This window comes from Microtus oregoni, unplaced genomic scaffold (genome assembly GCF_018167655.1).
Source record: "Microtus oregoni isolate MIOR12 unplaced genomic scaffold, Mior012 000036F_ref0000092, whole genome shotgun sequence".
NCBI lineage: Eukaryota > Metazoa > Chordata > Mammalia > Rodentia > Cricetidae > Microtus > Microtus oregoni.
Window position 1 is genome coordinate 22255297 of NW_024543095.1, and position 16496 is coordinate 22271792.

General features: G+C 44.0%; 1 protein-coding gene across 2 annotated transcripts in view; it reads right to left on the reverse strand.

Moving 5' to 3' along the window:
* Positions 1-16496, reverse strand: part of Nadk2 (NAD kinase 2, mitochondrial) — a 51912-nt gene that overhangs the window by 27221 nt on the left and 8195 nt on the right. For both annotated transcript variants that reach the window (XM_041631285.1, XM_041631284.1), the window contains exons 2-3: positions 920-1008; positions 21-109 (exon numbers count right to left, since the gene is read on the reverse strand). In XM_041631285.1, the coding sequence (XP_041487219.1) occupies positions 21-109; positions 920-1008 (178 nt within the window). The remainder of the gene's footprint in view (positions 1-20; positions 110-919; positions 1009-16496) is intronic.

Here is a 16496-nt window from a genome sequence, read left to right on the forward strand (position 1 = left end):
TGATCTCAGAGAGCAGTTACCTCCGGCCGCTATGACCGCGTCTGCCCATCTCACAGTCTCTTCGCTGTACTCCCTCCGCTTCACCAGACGAACCTCAATCCCTTCACCCCTAGGACAAGAAGTTGCACACGTTTTCCACTGGTGACATATCTAAGACAAGGGCATTTTCTAGAAGGTAGATTATTACAAAAAAAAAAAAAAAGAGGCAAAAACAGTAAAATCGTTGTTGTGGAAACAAATTTAGGTGTAGTCCGCAAAGTCAGCTTATATAGCCAGTGAGCTGTGACAGGTCAGGCACCAAAGGAATAAATCTGACAACCAAATCTCCATGGGCCTTAAAACAAATTTTAAAATCACTAACTATAAATCTGGTTGATTAGAATTTTACTTTCCTCTGTTTCTGATGCTTAAATTTAATGTAAAAATGTATTATATTCATTATGTAAAACTTATACATTCATTATAAAACCAAATAGCTATTGCCTGAATTTAACACCTATTCATCGAGTGGCAGAGACTGAAGTACTTGGCATGTCCTTAGGTTCCTCTTTCATAGTCACGCAAACTCAGTTGCAAATAGAAGATTCTAGAATGGTCATTTTTAGACACAGGGAATACATTCACGAACACCCATATCTACATTCTGTTCCAAGAAATAAACTTGACACACAGGGGAAGCCCACTGTGAGCGGTGCTTGCTGCAGAAATGACACTTTACTAGAAGACAGAGTCACTGAAATATCTGAATTGAGTAAAATAAAAATGTCCTTAGACAATGATAAAGTTGGGTCTTTTAACCTATGATTTCCTGGAAATGTGACAAACTTTACTAAAATTCTAACAATTAGCTACTAGTACAAAATAAAATCATAAATCCTGTCTATAAAATCCCATCTTAGACCCCATCCCACAGACTTACCGTAAACTATCAATTATATGTTCTACATTTTTGGTATGAATATGATGTCGTTCAAGTAGCCCACTGTAGCTCGAACCTTTCAATGCAAGCTATGAAAACAAAAGAAATGCTATTTTACATCAAATATTACATACAATACGATGTCATTTAAAAGCTCTATGTAAAATAAGAATTTTAAAGGCACATTTTAATAACTGCCTATGAAATTTGAGTTCAACTAAAGGCCAGATTTCAGAACATCATAATTTGATTTTAGTATCAAATACAGCCATCAGCCCAACATTTCCAAAAGGCACATTCTATATGTTTCTTAAATGTCTTTACCAGATTACATGTGGCTATCTGAAGGCCAAAGACAAACTCTCACTGTGACAGGCAGGTGACCTTTGGTCCACTTGGGTTTGCTGCTCCTGTGTTTACATTTGGGTCCTATTAGGAATCTGCCCTGCATCATCTAAACAAAGGGCTGGGTAGATCTCTGAGAAAAGGTAACCTTCAGATATTCAGAGCTGTGACCTTCCAGCATTATTCTTCCTAGCTGATTTGAGTAATATTTTATATTTATCTTACCATTAATACTCTAAAGATAGTCTAAAATATAAAATGTAAAGTATGTGTCTAATATAAAATCATAAATATATTACTGGCATTACTTACTAAATTGCAGAGTAAAAGTAACTTCTAAAAACTAATTTAGTATGTATTTTACTTTCGGGAATGGCTAAGTTGGGGTCTCGGTGTGTAGCAGAGGATGGCCGCAAAGTGATTCTTTCTTCAGCCTCCCAAGCATTTGTTGGCAGTGAGTACCACCATGCCTGGTTTGTGTTTTACTTTTCAAAACAGAATACTTATTTATTTATTTTTTATTTATTTTTATTTATTTATTTATTAATTTATTAAAGATTTCTGCCTCCTCCCCGCCACCGCCTCCCATTTCCCTCCCCCTCCCCCAATCAAGTCCCCCTCCCTCATCAGCCCAATGAGCAATCAGGGTTCCCTACCCTGTGGGAAGTCCAAGGACCACCCACCTCCATCCAGGTCTAGTAAGGTGAGCATCCAAACTGCCTAGGCTCCCACAAAGCCAGTACGTGCAGTAGGATCAAAAACCTATTGCCATTGTTCTTGAGATCTCAGGAGTCCTCATTGTCCGCTATGTTCAGCGAGTTCGGTTTTATCCCAGGCTTTTTCAGACCCAGGCCAGCTGGCCTTGGTGAGTTCCCGATAGAACATCCCCATTGTCTCAGTGTGTGGGTGCACCCCTCGCGGTCCTGAGTTCCTTGCTCGTGCTCTCTCTCCTTCTGCTCCTGATTTGGACCTTGAGATTTCAGTCCGGTGCTCCAATGTGGGTCTCTGTCTCTGTCTCCTTTCACCGCCTGATGAAGGTTAATATTCAGGAGGATGCCTATATGTTTTTCTTTGGGATCACCTTCTTATTTAGCTTCTCTAGGATCACGAATTATAGGCTCAATGTCCTTTATTTATGGCTAGAAAACAAATATGAGTGTGTACATTCCATGTTCCTCTTTTTGGGTCTGGATTACCTCACTCAGGATAGTGTTTTCTATTTCTGTCCATTTGTATGCAAAATTCAAGAAGTCATTGTTTTTTACTGCTGAGTAGTACTCTAATATGTACATATTCCACACTTTCTTCATCCATTCTTCCATTGAAGGGCATCTAGGTTGTTTCCAGGTTCTGGCTATTACAAACAATGCTGCTATGAACATAGTTGAGCATATACTTTTGTTGTGTGATAGGGCATCTCTTGGGTATATTCCCAAGGGTGGTATTGCTGGGTCCAGGGGTAGGTTGATCCCGAATTTCCTGAGAAACCGCCACACTGCTTTCCAAAGTGGTTGCACAAGTTTGCATTCCCACCAGCAATGCATGAACTTATTTATTTTTGACAACTGCATTTTGCTTTTGCAAGATTACAAATATGACACTAATGTAGGTAGCATTTTTTAATAAAATAAAACCAAAATTTTTATCTTATTTCTTAAGAATGATTACTGCTAATATTCCCAGTCTTTTCTTTACAAATACTGGGTTAAGAGTTCTTTAACATATTTTTTTCCACTTCTACCATTTAAAGAGAACTGTATGGGTCCCAAAAGAAAGAGTGAAGGAAAACATTTGGTTATTATAAAAATTAATAAATGGACTCTAGGCCGGGCGGTGGTGGCGCACGCCTTTAATTCCAGCACTCAGGAGGCAGAGGCAGGTGAATCTCTGGGAGTTCGAGGCCAGCCTGGTCTACAAGAGCTAGTTCCAGGACAGGCAACAAAGCTACAGAGAAACCCTGTCTCAAAAAAAAAAATAAAAAATAAAAATAAATGGACTCTAAATTACATCAGACAGTCGTACAAGTGTGCAGTAGAATCATTGAATTCAGGCCAAATCGGCAGTGAGCACAGTGGTAACCGAAAACCCTTCATTCGTCTTAACCAAATGAACACAATAAATTTGTTTCTAAGGACAAGTAGAGCATGCCCCTTTAGATTTCTGCCCGTCATTACTCAGACCTGAAACCTCTTATCAAACAACTTTCAAGGGCGATGAGCCAAACCACCTGTCTTCTCCAGGACACCCTGCTCAGTGACTTTAAAAGAAATCTGCATATTCATGTTAAGGATTCCCAACTGCTATCCCAAGCTCTGGAGAGTCTGGACTCAGCAGAAATTAGGCCATCTTTCTTTAGATGGCTAATAGGCATCTTTTTGTTTGTTTGTTTTTTTGAGGTTTTGTTGTTAGTAGTGTTTTTTATGATTTTTCGAGACAGGGTTTCTCTGTAGCTTTGGGGCCTGTTCTGGAACTAGCTCTTGTAGACAGGCTGGCCTCGAACTCAGAGATCCGCCTTCCTCTGCCTCTGCCTTCTGAGTGCTGGGATTAAAGGTGTGCGCTGCCACCACCCGGCCAGGTATCTGTTAATATTCAATACCAAGCCCTGCGTTTTCTACTCTAAGGATTCCCCGCCTACAGCTTAAGTCAAGGCTAGTCACACTTGAAACCACCTCTTCCCTTATCCCTATATCCAATTACTAGACCATCAACACACATCTCTGCGCTCATCACTACCACAATTTGGACAACTGCACACGCCTCTCTCCAGCTCCTGAGCCTACAGTCTATGCCCCTCACAGACAATGATCAACTAACTATGAGTACCTTGACAGCCCTCCCGCAGTGCTCTTCTTTGCATGGCTGGAATTCTCTCCATTCTGCAGCCCAAGTCCGACTGTCCTCAGGCTTTAAGTACAAGGACGGCCTAACCACTAACACATCAAGGCTCTGAGCATGCTTATGGCTCACAGATGCCAAACCAATTAGTCTTTTGGAATGGAGCCAATCACTCTATCTCAAAGTCTGTTAGTTCCCTCCACTGAATTTGCTACACCTAAAATTGTCGTGAGTGTATTTTTTACATCCCCTTACTAGAATATAATTTACACAAGAGCGGTGACCTTCTCTTGTTCACCAGTGTACCCTCAGGACCTGGTTACTGGGTAAGTTATCTGTTGAGTGAATTCATTCATTTGCCTTTCAGGTTTCGGCTTGGGGTGGGGGAACTGCTGGGGATGCATATCTCAGAAAAGCATCAAGAGTGCATAAGCAGGTGCCAACGACGACAGATTGAGTGACAGTCAGCCTACAGTGCTGGCTGTGCAGGTAATCTCTACCTGGTCAGGACTGAGGAGCGGCCAAGACATGGAGGAAACATGATTTTGTTATAGTAACACCATACACGATTTCACTTTAGGAGTGAACACTTCATAAAGCTAGAAATAAAGATTTTTAGCCTCTTTTGGCGCGTAGCATCGCCCAGCGCAGCCTATCTGGGCGCTGGGTCCGAGTAGCCGGGGCTCCCGGGGGGCAGCAGTTCCTTTGTTTCTGTGGCCTGCCTGCACCAAGCGGGGTAGGCGCTTTGTCTGCGGGCTGCCCAACCAGCACGGAGGCCTGATCTTTCGGCGCCAGGAGACCCAGCATTGGGGTGAGTTTCTGGCCCACGGCGCCAGCCTGGGACGGGGAGCTCGGGGGTTTCTTGGCCCCCTGTCCTGCTTGGGCTCTCTGCTGCCTCTTTCTTCCTGGCCCACCCAGCTTCCGTCCAGACCCCTCCCCACTTCGCCCCCACTGCCCTCTTTTGGCGCCTAGCATCGCCCAGCGCAGCCTATCTGGGCGCTGGGTCCGAGTAGCCGGGGCTCCCGGGGGGCAGCAGTTCCTTTGTTTCTGTGGCCTGCCTGCACCAAGCGGGGTAGGCGCTTTGTCTGCGGGCTGCCCAACCAGCACGGAGGCCTGATCTTTCGGCGCCAGGAGACCCAGCATTGGGGTGAGTTTCTGGCCCACGGCGCCAGCCTGGGACGGGGAGCTCGGGGGTTTCTTGGCCCCCTGTCCTGTTTGGGCTCTCTGCTGCCTCTTTCTTCCTGGCCCACCCAGCTTCCGTCCAGACCCCTCCCCACTTCGCCCCCACTGCCCTCTTTTGGCGCGTAGCATCGCCCAGCGCAGCCTATCTGGGCGCTGGGTCCGAGTACCCGGGGCTCCCGGGCGGGCAGCAGTTCCTTTGTTTCTGTGGCCTGCCTGCACCAAGCGGGGTAGGCGCTTTGTCTGCGGGCTGCCCAACCAGCACGGAGGCCTGATCTTTCGGCGCCAGGAGACCCAGCATTGGGGTGAGTTTCTGGCCCACGGCGCCAGCCTGGGACGGGGAGCTCGGGGGTTTCTTGGCCCCCTGTCCTGCTTGGGCTCTCTGCTGCCTCTTTCTTCCTGGCCCACCCAGCTTCCGTCCAGACCCCTCCCCACTTCGCCCCCACTGCCCTCTTTTGGCGCGTAGCATCGCCCAGCGCAGCCTATCTGGGCGCTGGGTCCGAGTAGCCGGGGCTCCCGGGGGGCAGCAGTTCCTTTGTTTCTGTGGCCTGCCTGCACCAAGCGGGGTAGGCGCTTTGTCTGCGGGCTGCCCAACCAGCACGGAGGCCTGATCTTTTGGCGCCAGGAGACCCAGCATTGGGGTGAGTGTCTGGCCCACGGCGCCAGCCTGGGACGGGGAGCTCGGGGGTTTCTTGGCCCCCTGTCCTGCTTGGGCTCTCTGCTGCCTCTTTCTTCCTGGCCCACCCAGCTTCCGTCCAGACCCCTCCCCACTTCGCCCCCACTGCCCTCTTTTGGCGCCTAGCATCGCCCAGCGCAGCCTATCTGGGCGCTGGGTCCGAGTAGCCGGGGCTCCCGGGGGGCAGCAGTTCCTTTGTTTCTGTGGCCTGCCTGCACCAAGCGGGGTAGGCGCTTTGTCTGCGGGCTGCCCAACCAGCACGGAGGCCTGATCTTTCGGCGCCAGGAGACCCAGCATTGGGGTGAGTTTCTGGCCCACGGCGCCAGCCTGGGACGGGGAGCTCGGGGGTTTCTTGGCCCCCTGTCCTGTTTGGGCTCTCTGCAGGGCCTCTACTCCCCGGGTGCTGCCTCTTTCTTCCTGGCCCACCCAGCTTCCGTCCAGAGCCCTCCCCACTTCGCCCCCACTGCCCTCTTTTGGCGCGAGGCATCGCCCAGCCCAGCCTATCTGGGCGCTGAGTCCGAGTAGCCGGGGCTCCCGGGGGGCAGCAGTTCCTTTGTTTCTGTGGCCTGCCTGCACCAAGCGGGGTAGGCGCTTTGTCTGCGAGCTGCCCAACCAGCAGGGAGGCCTGATCTTTCGGCGCCAGGAGACCCAGCATTGGGGAGACCCAGCATTGGGAGAGCCAACATTGGGGAGAGACAGCGTTTGGTAGGCAAGGAGACCTAATCCGGTAAAAGAAGATCCATAGGGAGCATTTGGAAGAAGAGATGGGCCGACGTCAAGGCAAGAATTCGCCCAACAAGCTGAAAAGCAACATGAAGCTACCAGAAACAAGCGACCTCACAACGGGAGGACAAGAACCCCTTAATCAAGAGGAAGGAGAAAAGATTGACTTCATGAAAGTGATTGACACCCTTAAACAGCATGTAAAAAACGCCCTTATAGAAATGGATGAGAAATATAACAGAAAGTTTGAAGAATTGAATAAATCAGTGAATGATACCCTAGAAAACCAAGGAAAAACAATCAAACAGATAATGGAAACAGTTCAAGACCTGAAAACTGAAATGGAGGCAAAGAAGAAAACACAAACAGAGGGCCGTCTGGACATGGAAAATCTAGGTAAACGAATAGAGACTACAGAAACAAGCATAACCAGCAGAATACAAGAGATAGAAGAAAGACTCTCGGATTCTGAAGATACCATAGAGAAAATAAACACACTGATCAAAGAAAGCAGCAAGTCCAACAAACTCTCATCACAAAACATTCAGGAAATATGGGACACAATAAAAAGACCAAACCTAAGAATAATAGGAGTAGAAGAAGGAGAAGAAGGGCAGCTCAATGGTCCAGAAAATCTATTTAATAAAATTATAGAAGAAAACTTTCCCAACCTAAGGAAAGATTTTCCTATGAAGGTGCAAGAAGCATACAGAACACCGAATAGGCTGGATCAAAAAAAAACATCCCCTCGCCATATAATTATCAAAACACAAAGCATACAAAATAAGGAAAGAATATTAAGAGCTGCAAAGGAAAAAGGCCAAATTACTTATAAAGGTAAACCTATCAGACTTACACCTGACTTCTCCATGGAAACCATGAAAGCCAGAAGGTCCTGGTTAGATGTACTGCAGAAACTGAGAGACCATGGGTGCAAGCCCAGATTACTATACCCAGCCAAGCTTTCATTCACTATAAATGGAGAAAATAAAATTTTCCAGGATAAAAACAAATTTAAACAATACGCAGCCACAAATCCAGCCTTACAGAAAGTAATTGAAGGAAAATCACTAACCAAGGAGTCCAACAATGACCACAATACCTCAGACATCTAGAGACCCTTCACCAACACAAAACAAAGAAGGGAAACTCACAAACTCTACGACTAAAAAAAAAAATGACCGGAGTTAACAACCACTGGTCATTAATATCACTTAATGTCAATGGACTCAACTCACCTATAAAAAGGCACAGGCTAAGAGATTGGATAAGAAAACAGGATCCAACATTCTGCTGTTTACAAGAAACACACCTCAACCACAAAGACAGGCACCTACTCAGAGTAAAGGGCTGGGAAAAGGCCTATCAAGCAAATGGTCCTAAGAAACAGGCAGGTGTGGCCATACTAATCTCTAACAAAGTTGACTTTAAACTTAAATCAATCAGAAGAGATGGAGAGGGGCATTTTATACTCATAACAGGAACAGTTCATCAGGATGAAGTCTCAATCCTGAACATCTATGCCCCTAATATAAAAGCACCCACGTACATAAAAGAAACATTGCTAAAATTCAAGGCAGCCATCAAACCGCACACACTAATAGTAGGAGACTTCAACACTCCTCTCTCACCAATGGACAGGTCAATCAGACAGGAACCTAACAGAGAAATAAGAGAATTAGTGAAGGTAATGAATCAAATGGACTTAACAGACATCTATAGAACATTCCATCCAAATAGGAAAGAATATACCTTCTTCTCTGCAGCTCATGGAACCTTCTCGAAAATCGACCACATAGTCGGTAACAAAGCAAACATCCACAGTTACAAAAAAATATTAGTAACCACCTGTGTCTTATCAGATCACCATGGATTAAAGTTAGAATTCAACAATAATGCTACCCCCAGAAAGCATACAAAGTCATGGAAACTGAACAGTCAACTATTGAACCATAGCTGGATTAAGGAAGAAATAAAGAAAGAAATTAAAGTCTTCCTGGAATTCAATGAAAATAAAGAAACAACATACTCAAACTTATGGGACACTATGAAAGCAGTCCTAAGAGGAAAGTTCATAGCACTAAGTGCCCACTTAAAGAAAACAGAGAAAGCTCACATTGGAGACTTAACAGCCCACCTGAAAGCTCTAGAAAAAAAAGAAGCAGACTCACCTAGGAGGAGTAGAAGACTGGAAATAATCAAAATGAGGGCTGAAATCAACAAAATAGAAACACAGAAAACAATACAAAAAATCAATGAAACAAAAAGCTGGTTCCTGGAGAAAATCAACAAGATTGACAAACCACTATCCAAGCTAATCAAACGGCAGAGAGAGAATTTGCAAATTAATAAGATCAGAAATGAAAAGGGGGACATAACCACAGACACAGAGGAAATTCAGAGAATCATTAGATCTTACTACAAAAGCCTATATGCCACAAAATTGGAAAATGTAAAGGAAATGGATACTTTTTTAGATAAATATCATATACCAAAGTTAAATCAGGACCTGGTGAACAATCTAAATAGACCTGTTAGTCGCGAAGAATTAGAAGAGGTTATCAAAAACCTCCCTACCAAAAAAAGCCCAGGACCAGATGGTTTCAATGCGGAATTCTACCAGATCTTCCAAGAAGATCTAATACCTATACTCCTTAATGTATTCCACAAGATAGAAACAGAAGGGTCATTACCAAACTCCTTTTATGAAGCCACAATTACTCTGATACCAAAACCACTCAAAGACTCAACCAGGAAAGAGAACTACAGGCCAATCTCACTCATGAATATCGACGCAAAAATCCTCAACAAAATACTGGCAAATCGAATCCAAGAACACATCCGAAAAATTATCCATTATGATCAAGTAGGCTTCATTCCTGAGATGCAGGGCTGGTTCAACATACGAAAATCTATCAATGTAATCCAGCATATAAATAAACTGAAAGAAAAAAACCATATGATCATTTCATTAGATGCTGAAAAAGCATTTGACAAAATTCAACATCCATTTATGTTAAAAGTCTTGGAGAGATTAGGGATACAAGGGTCATACCTAAATATAATAAAAGCTATATACAGCAAGCCGACAGCTAACATCAAATTAAACGGAGAGAAACTCAAAGCCATCCCACTTAACTCAGGAACACGACAAGGCTGTCCACTCTCCCCATACCTCTTCAATATAGTGCTTGAAGTTCTAGCAATAGCAATAAGACAACATAATGGAATCAAGGGGATTCGAATTGGAAAGGAAGAAGTTAAACTTTCGTTATTTGCAGATGATATGATAGTGTACATAAGCGACCCCAAAAACTCCACCAAAGAACTCCTACAGCTGATAAACAGCTTTAGTAATGTGGCAGGATACAAGATCAACTCCAAAAAATCAGTCGCCCTCTTATACACAAAGGATATGGAAGCAGAGAGGGAAATCAGAGAAGCTTCACCATTCACAATAGCCAAAAACAGCATAAAATATCTTGGGGTACATCTAACCAAGGAAGTGAAAGATCTATTTGACAAGAACTTTAAGGCATTGAAGAAAGAAATTGAAGAGGATACCAAAAAATGGATGGACCTCCCTTGCTCTTGGATTGGGAGGAGCAACATAGTAAAAATGGCAATTCTACCAAAGGCTATTTATAGATTCAATGCAATCCCCATCAAGATCCCATCAAAATTCTTCACAGATCTGGAGAAGACAATAATCAACTTTATATGGAAAAACAAAAAACCCAGGATAGCCAAAACAATCCTATACAATAAAGGATCTTCTGGAGGCATTACCATCCCTGACTTCAAACTCTATTACAGAGCTACAGTAATGAAAACAGTGTGGTACTGGCATAAAAACAGAGAAGTCGACCAATGGAATCGTATAGAAGACCCGGATTTTATCCCACAAACCTATGAACACCTGATTTTCGATAAAGGAGCTAAAAGTATAAAATGGAAGAAAGAAAGCATCTTCAACAAATGGTGCTGGCACAACTGGATGTCATCTTGTAGAAGAATGAAAATAGACCCTTATCTATCACCGTGCACAAAACTCAAGTCCAAATGGATTAAAGACCTCAATATCAGCCCGAACACACTGAACCTGATAGAAGAGAAAGTGGGAAGTACCCTACAGGAGCTGGGCACAGGAGATCGCTTCCTATGTATAACCCCAGAAGCACAGACATTAAGGGCAACATTGAATAAATGGGACCTACTTAAACTGAGAAGCTTCTGTAAAGCAAAGGACATAGTCAATAAGACACAAAGGCAACCTACTGACTGGGAGAAGATCTTCACCAACCCCACAACAGACAAAGGTCTGATCTCCAAAATATATAAAGAACTCAAGAAACTAGACTTTAAAATGCTAATTAACCCAATTAAAAAATGGGGCACTGAACTGAACAGAGAATTCTCAGCAGAGGAAGTTCAAATGGCCAAAAGACACTTAAAGTCGTGCTCAACTTCCTTAGCAATCAGGGAAATGCAAATCAAAACAACTTTGAGATATCATCTTACACCTGTCAGAATGGCTAAAGTCAAAAACACCAAGGATAACATTTGCTGGAGAGGCTGTGGAGGAACGGGTACCCTCATCCATTGCTGGTGGGAATGCCATCTTGTGCAACCACTGTGGAAGTCAGTGTTTCGGTTTCTCAGGAAATTCGGGATCAACTTACCCCTGGACCCAGCAATACCACTCCTGGGAATATACCCAAGAGATGCTCTATCATATGACAAAAGCATTTGTTCAACTATGTTCATAGCAGTATTATTTGTAATAGCCAGAACCTGGAAACAACCTAGATGCCCTTCAATGGAAGAATGGATGAAGAAAGTATGGAATATATACACGCTAGAGTACTACGCTGCGGTAAAAAACAATGACTTCTCGAATTTTGCAGGCAAATGGATGGAAATAGAAAACACTATCCTGAGTGAGGTGTCCCAGACCCAAAAAGATGAACATGGGATGTACTCGCTCATAATTGGTTTCTAGCCATAAATTAGGGCCACGGAGTCTACAATAGGTGAACCTAAAGAAGCTAAGTAAGAAGGTGAACCCAAGGAAAAACATATAGTTATCCTCTTGGCTAAGGGAAGTAGACCCAATTGCCGGGGAGAAAATTAGGATTTTGGGGGTGGGGTGGGATGGGGGTAAGGGGAGATGGGGAGAGAAAAGGTAGAAGGGAAGGAGGGGGGACTTGGGGAATCAGGAGAATTGGGATAAAGGAAAGGTGGATAGGGGAGCACGGAACCACAATTCTTAGTTAAGGGAACCACTTTAGGGTGAGCAAGAGATTTGACCCTAGAGGGGCTCCCAAGTGCCCAACATGAGGTTCCCAGTTAGTTCCTTGGGTAGCTGAGGACTGGGAACCTGAAATGACCCTATCCGAGAGCAATACTGACGAATATCTTGCATATCATCATAGAACCTTCATCTGGTGATGGATGGAGACAGAGACAGAGACCCACACTGGAGCACTGGACTGAGCTCCCAAGGTCCCAATGAGGAGCAGAAGGAGGGAGAACATGAGCAAAGAAGTCGGGACCACGAGGCGTGCACCCACCCACTGAGACAGTGGAGCTGATCTACTGGGAGCTCACCAAGGCCAGCTGGACTGTGACTGAAAAAGCATGGGATAAAGCCAGACTCTCTGAACATGGCGAACTATGAGGGCTGATGAGACGCCAAGGACAATGGCACGGGGTTTTGATCCTACTTAATGTGCTGGCTTTGTGGAAGCCTAGCCAGTTTGGATGTTCACCTTCCTAGATATGGACGGAGGGGGGAGGACCTAGGACTTGCCACAGGGCAGGGAACCTGGACTGCTCTGTGGACTGGAGAGGGAGGGGGAGAGGAGTGGGGGGAGGGGTAGAAGGTGGGAGGAGGGGGAGAAGGGTGGGAGGAGGGGGAGGGAGATGGGAGGCTGGGAGGAGGTGGAAACTTGTTTTTTGTTTATGTTTTTTTTCTTCTTTTCTTAATAAAAAAATTATTAAAAAAAAAAATTCAAAAAAAAAAATTAATTAATTAAAAACTTTAAAATAAATAAAAAAAAAAAAAAAAAAAGATTTTTAAAATGTAATGTGTGCGAGCATTTGAGGACCCGGCTACTGTTTATTTAAATATTAGTTGAGCTCAATCAAATTTATTAAATGGAGACTACAAACAGCCCAGGGTGAAGAAAAGCATTTTGAATGTACAATAAATCTTTCAGAATTTTGTCATCAAATTTATCATTTCTCACTTGCCAAAAATAAAACTTAAGGGTAGTTGATTCCTAGACTTCAATAGCCTGCCCAAATACTGTATCTTCTCTTCCAACTTTTGGTTGGACTATATGAATATACACCCTGGAACAAGAGACATAAACAGGCTAAGAAACTTCTGTTCTTACTTCCTTGTTCTCATTAAGCTGCCGGAAATTAAGCTAAAGATTAGCAATGGAGCAGAAATGTCTTTATCTCAAATTTCTCCTTGTGTAAACATTCTCTCTATGTTAGGGTCAACATTCACCTAGACAATGCAATTACTGTAGTTCTTTAACACACTAGCTGTTAAAGAACTAGCTGGTGGGGTAGCTGGTGGGGTAGTTGGTGGGGTAGATGGTGGGTGCTGGTGGGTACTGGTGGGGTAGCTGGTGGGGTAGCTGGTGGGGTAGCTGGTGGGTGCTGGTGGGTGCTGGTGGGGTAGCTGGTGGGGTAGCTGGTGGGGCAGCTGGTGGGTGCTAGTGGGGTAGCTGGTGGGTGCTAGTGGGGTAGCTGGTGGGGTAGCTGGTGGGGTAGCTGGTGGGGTAGTTGGTGGGGTAGCTGGTGTGTGCTAGTGGGGTAGCTGGTGGGTGCTGGTGGGGCAGCTGCTGGGGTAGCTGGTGGGGGAGCTGGTGTGTGCTAGTGGGGTAGCTGGTGGGTGCTGGTGGGGCAGCTGGTGGGGTAGCTGGTGGGGCAGCTGGTGGGGTAGCTGGTGGGGCAGCTGGTGGGTGCTGGTGGGGTAGCTGGTGGGTGCTGGTGGGGCAGCTGGTGTGTTCTAGTGGGGTAGCTGGTGGGTGCTAGTGGGGTAGCTGGTGGGGTCACTGGTGAAACAGCTGGGCTCACTAACAAGGACTAAGCAGATAAGTGGCAAAACATTGCAGCAAACACTTCTGAAACATCAAATAAAATATTCTGAACTACCATGTAAATAGCACTCACACTATTGTAGAACACAAACTGTGGTAGAAGGGACAACTAGACGCCTGAAAATAATGTGGCTTCAGACACCTAAAACCTCACCTTCATCAGAATATCAAGTACAAATGTATTCCTGTAAAAGGGTTACAATTAAAAAGTTAGATATTTGGAATACATTCTCAACTTTGCAAAGTCCCACATTACATATTCAGAATCATTATTTTTCAAAAATGTATGCATTATTTCCATTAAAGAAATAAATAAAATGATTATTCAACTTGGAAAGAGTAGAAGAATCTAAAAATAAATAAATCTATAGACAGAATATCTCATTATAAGTGATACAGTTTCTCCTACAAAAAAAATCACCAAAACACAACACCTCTTCTCCCTCCGCTGTGCCTTCAGCACACACAGGAATTAACTGAAGCTGAGAACAGCTCCGCCACATCACACACATGCTTCAACTATGACATCTTCCAAATGGCCTTCTGCATTTTTACATTATTACTGATTTTTTAACTTGGCTTATATTAAAATCATTACAATTACAAATTTTTAAAACTTGTTTTACCAGGTAAGGTTATTATTTTGGACTCTTTAATTTCCGTGAAAGGTCAATACAGTGTTCTAACATATAAAATACACAATCTTGTAAGATAATGAAAGTTTGCTAAGTAAACTCATTAGACACAATTCAATCATCCTTTTACACACTTAACTAGGTGACTTGCTATTACTCAAAGTTGCCTGCAAAGTGTGTGCACCTTTCAGCAGCTGTAATATCAACTGTTCGCCTCTCGGGCTCAGGCCACAAGCACCAACTCTGGAAGGCTTGTTTGGCTGGAACGGACCAATTATGGATTCAACTGACTTTATCTCCCGGAGCTCCCTTCCCTTCATCCCAGCTGCCTTGGCCAGTATTCATTTTGTTCATTCTATTTGTGTCTTCCCTACGGTTGGTATTGTCAAGGCTCTAGCTTCAGTTCTCTCCTCAGCTCTCCCGACATTTTCTGAGTAACCGCCAACCCCGCCAACTGTTCTCAGTTTCTCCCGAGAATGCATCAGAGACTGAAACCTGTCCCATCAGCTCTATCTTCTCTTGATTCATAGACTTCACTTTTCAAACGTCCTTAGCACCCCACCCAGTCCTAGTTCTCACCCCAAGATATCTAAGGCTGCATGGTCCCATTCACATGTGTACTCTGGGAGTCATACACCATTAATAAAGGCATTATTTCTTCAGGTAACTGAACAAACCCAGCTGCCACCCTCGGGTCCCTCACACTCTATCTCCACACTAGCCAGCTCACACACCGCTGAGGACACTCTCCTCAGATCGCGTCACTTCCGCACTGCCACCCTCAGGTCTGGACCATATCAACTCTGCCGTGCACAATGGAAAAACTTGCCTGTGGATTCTCTGAACTGATCCCTTAAGAGTTCGATAAACTCCCATCCAATCCTAATCATCAAGACCTGAGAGTCACCTTCATCCTAATCCCCAAACACAACCAAAACCTCATACCTCTGGCTCGCTCCATTCCTATGAAGACAGACTGGATTCTAAGCATTAGCAGAGGGTGCTAACTTAGAATACAGTTAACATCTGCCTGTCTCACCCAGGCTACCTGCATGACCTCAATACACCGATGGTTGAGCACTAACCATGCCCTTGCTATACATTAGAGGTGGAGAGAACAGCCAGCATTTCAATTAAACAGAAAGTAAAATATTCTATCAAATTGGGTTACACTGTTTCCTGCAGCATTTTACTCCAATTAAAACAAGTCACAATGTCAAGTTTCTGACTGGATCACAAAGTTTCAGTTTTTGTTTTTTGTTTTTTTTTTAAATATTTATTTATTTATTATGTATACACTGTTCTGTCTGTGTGTATGTCTGCAGGCCAGAAGAGGGCACCAGACCTCATTACAGATGGTTGTGAGTCACCATGTGGTTGCTGGGAATTGAACTCAGGACCTTTGGAAGAGCAGGCAATGCTCTTAACCACTGAGCCATCTCTCCAGCCCCAAAGTTTCAGTTTTTGTTGGTTAAAAGATGAACTTCATTCTTTGTTCTCTTCACCCATGCAAATTCTTCCATCCTTCAACATTTAGTAACATCCTAAAAGTATAAAGTACCATTTTACTCTTCCCATACTGGTAAAAAACGTGAAAGCTTGTTAAGTGATGGTGGTAATTTGTAGATTGGGGAATTCATCCAATGCTTATAAAAACTTACTTTTAGTTAGAATTGTCCTTAACAATATGAAAACTGGGGCTAGCAAGACGGTTAAACTAGCAAAGACACCTGCCACTCAAGCCTGGTGACCTGAGTTTTATCCCTGGAACACGTGAAAAGGTGGAGGGAGAGAACCAACGGTACAAAGTTGTCCTCTGACCCCCACCTATATGCTGTGACATGTGCGCCCACACACAAACTATGTATGCACACACACACATACACACAATGATATTTTTAAAGGTAAAATAGAACAGCTGCAAACAATCTGTGATAATCCCAAAAGAGGACTACTACAAAGCAAACACTACGTAGTGAATGCATTTGTATCAAGACAGATAACTTTTCAAAACAACAGTTAATAAATGCAAATTTGTAAAGACCAGGCACATGTTCTAAAGCCTA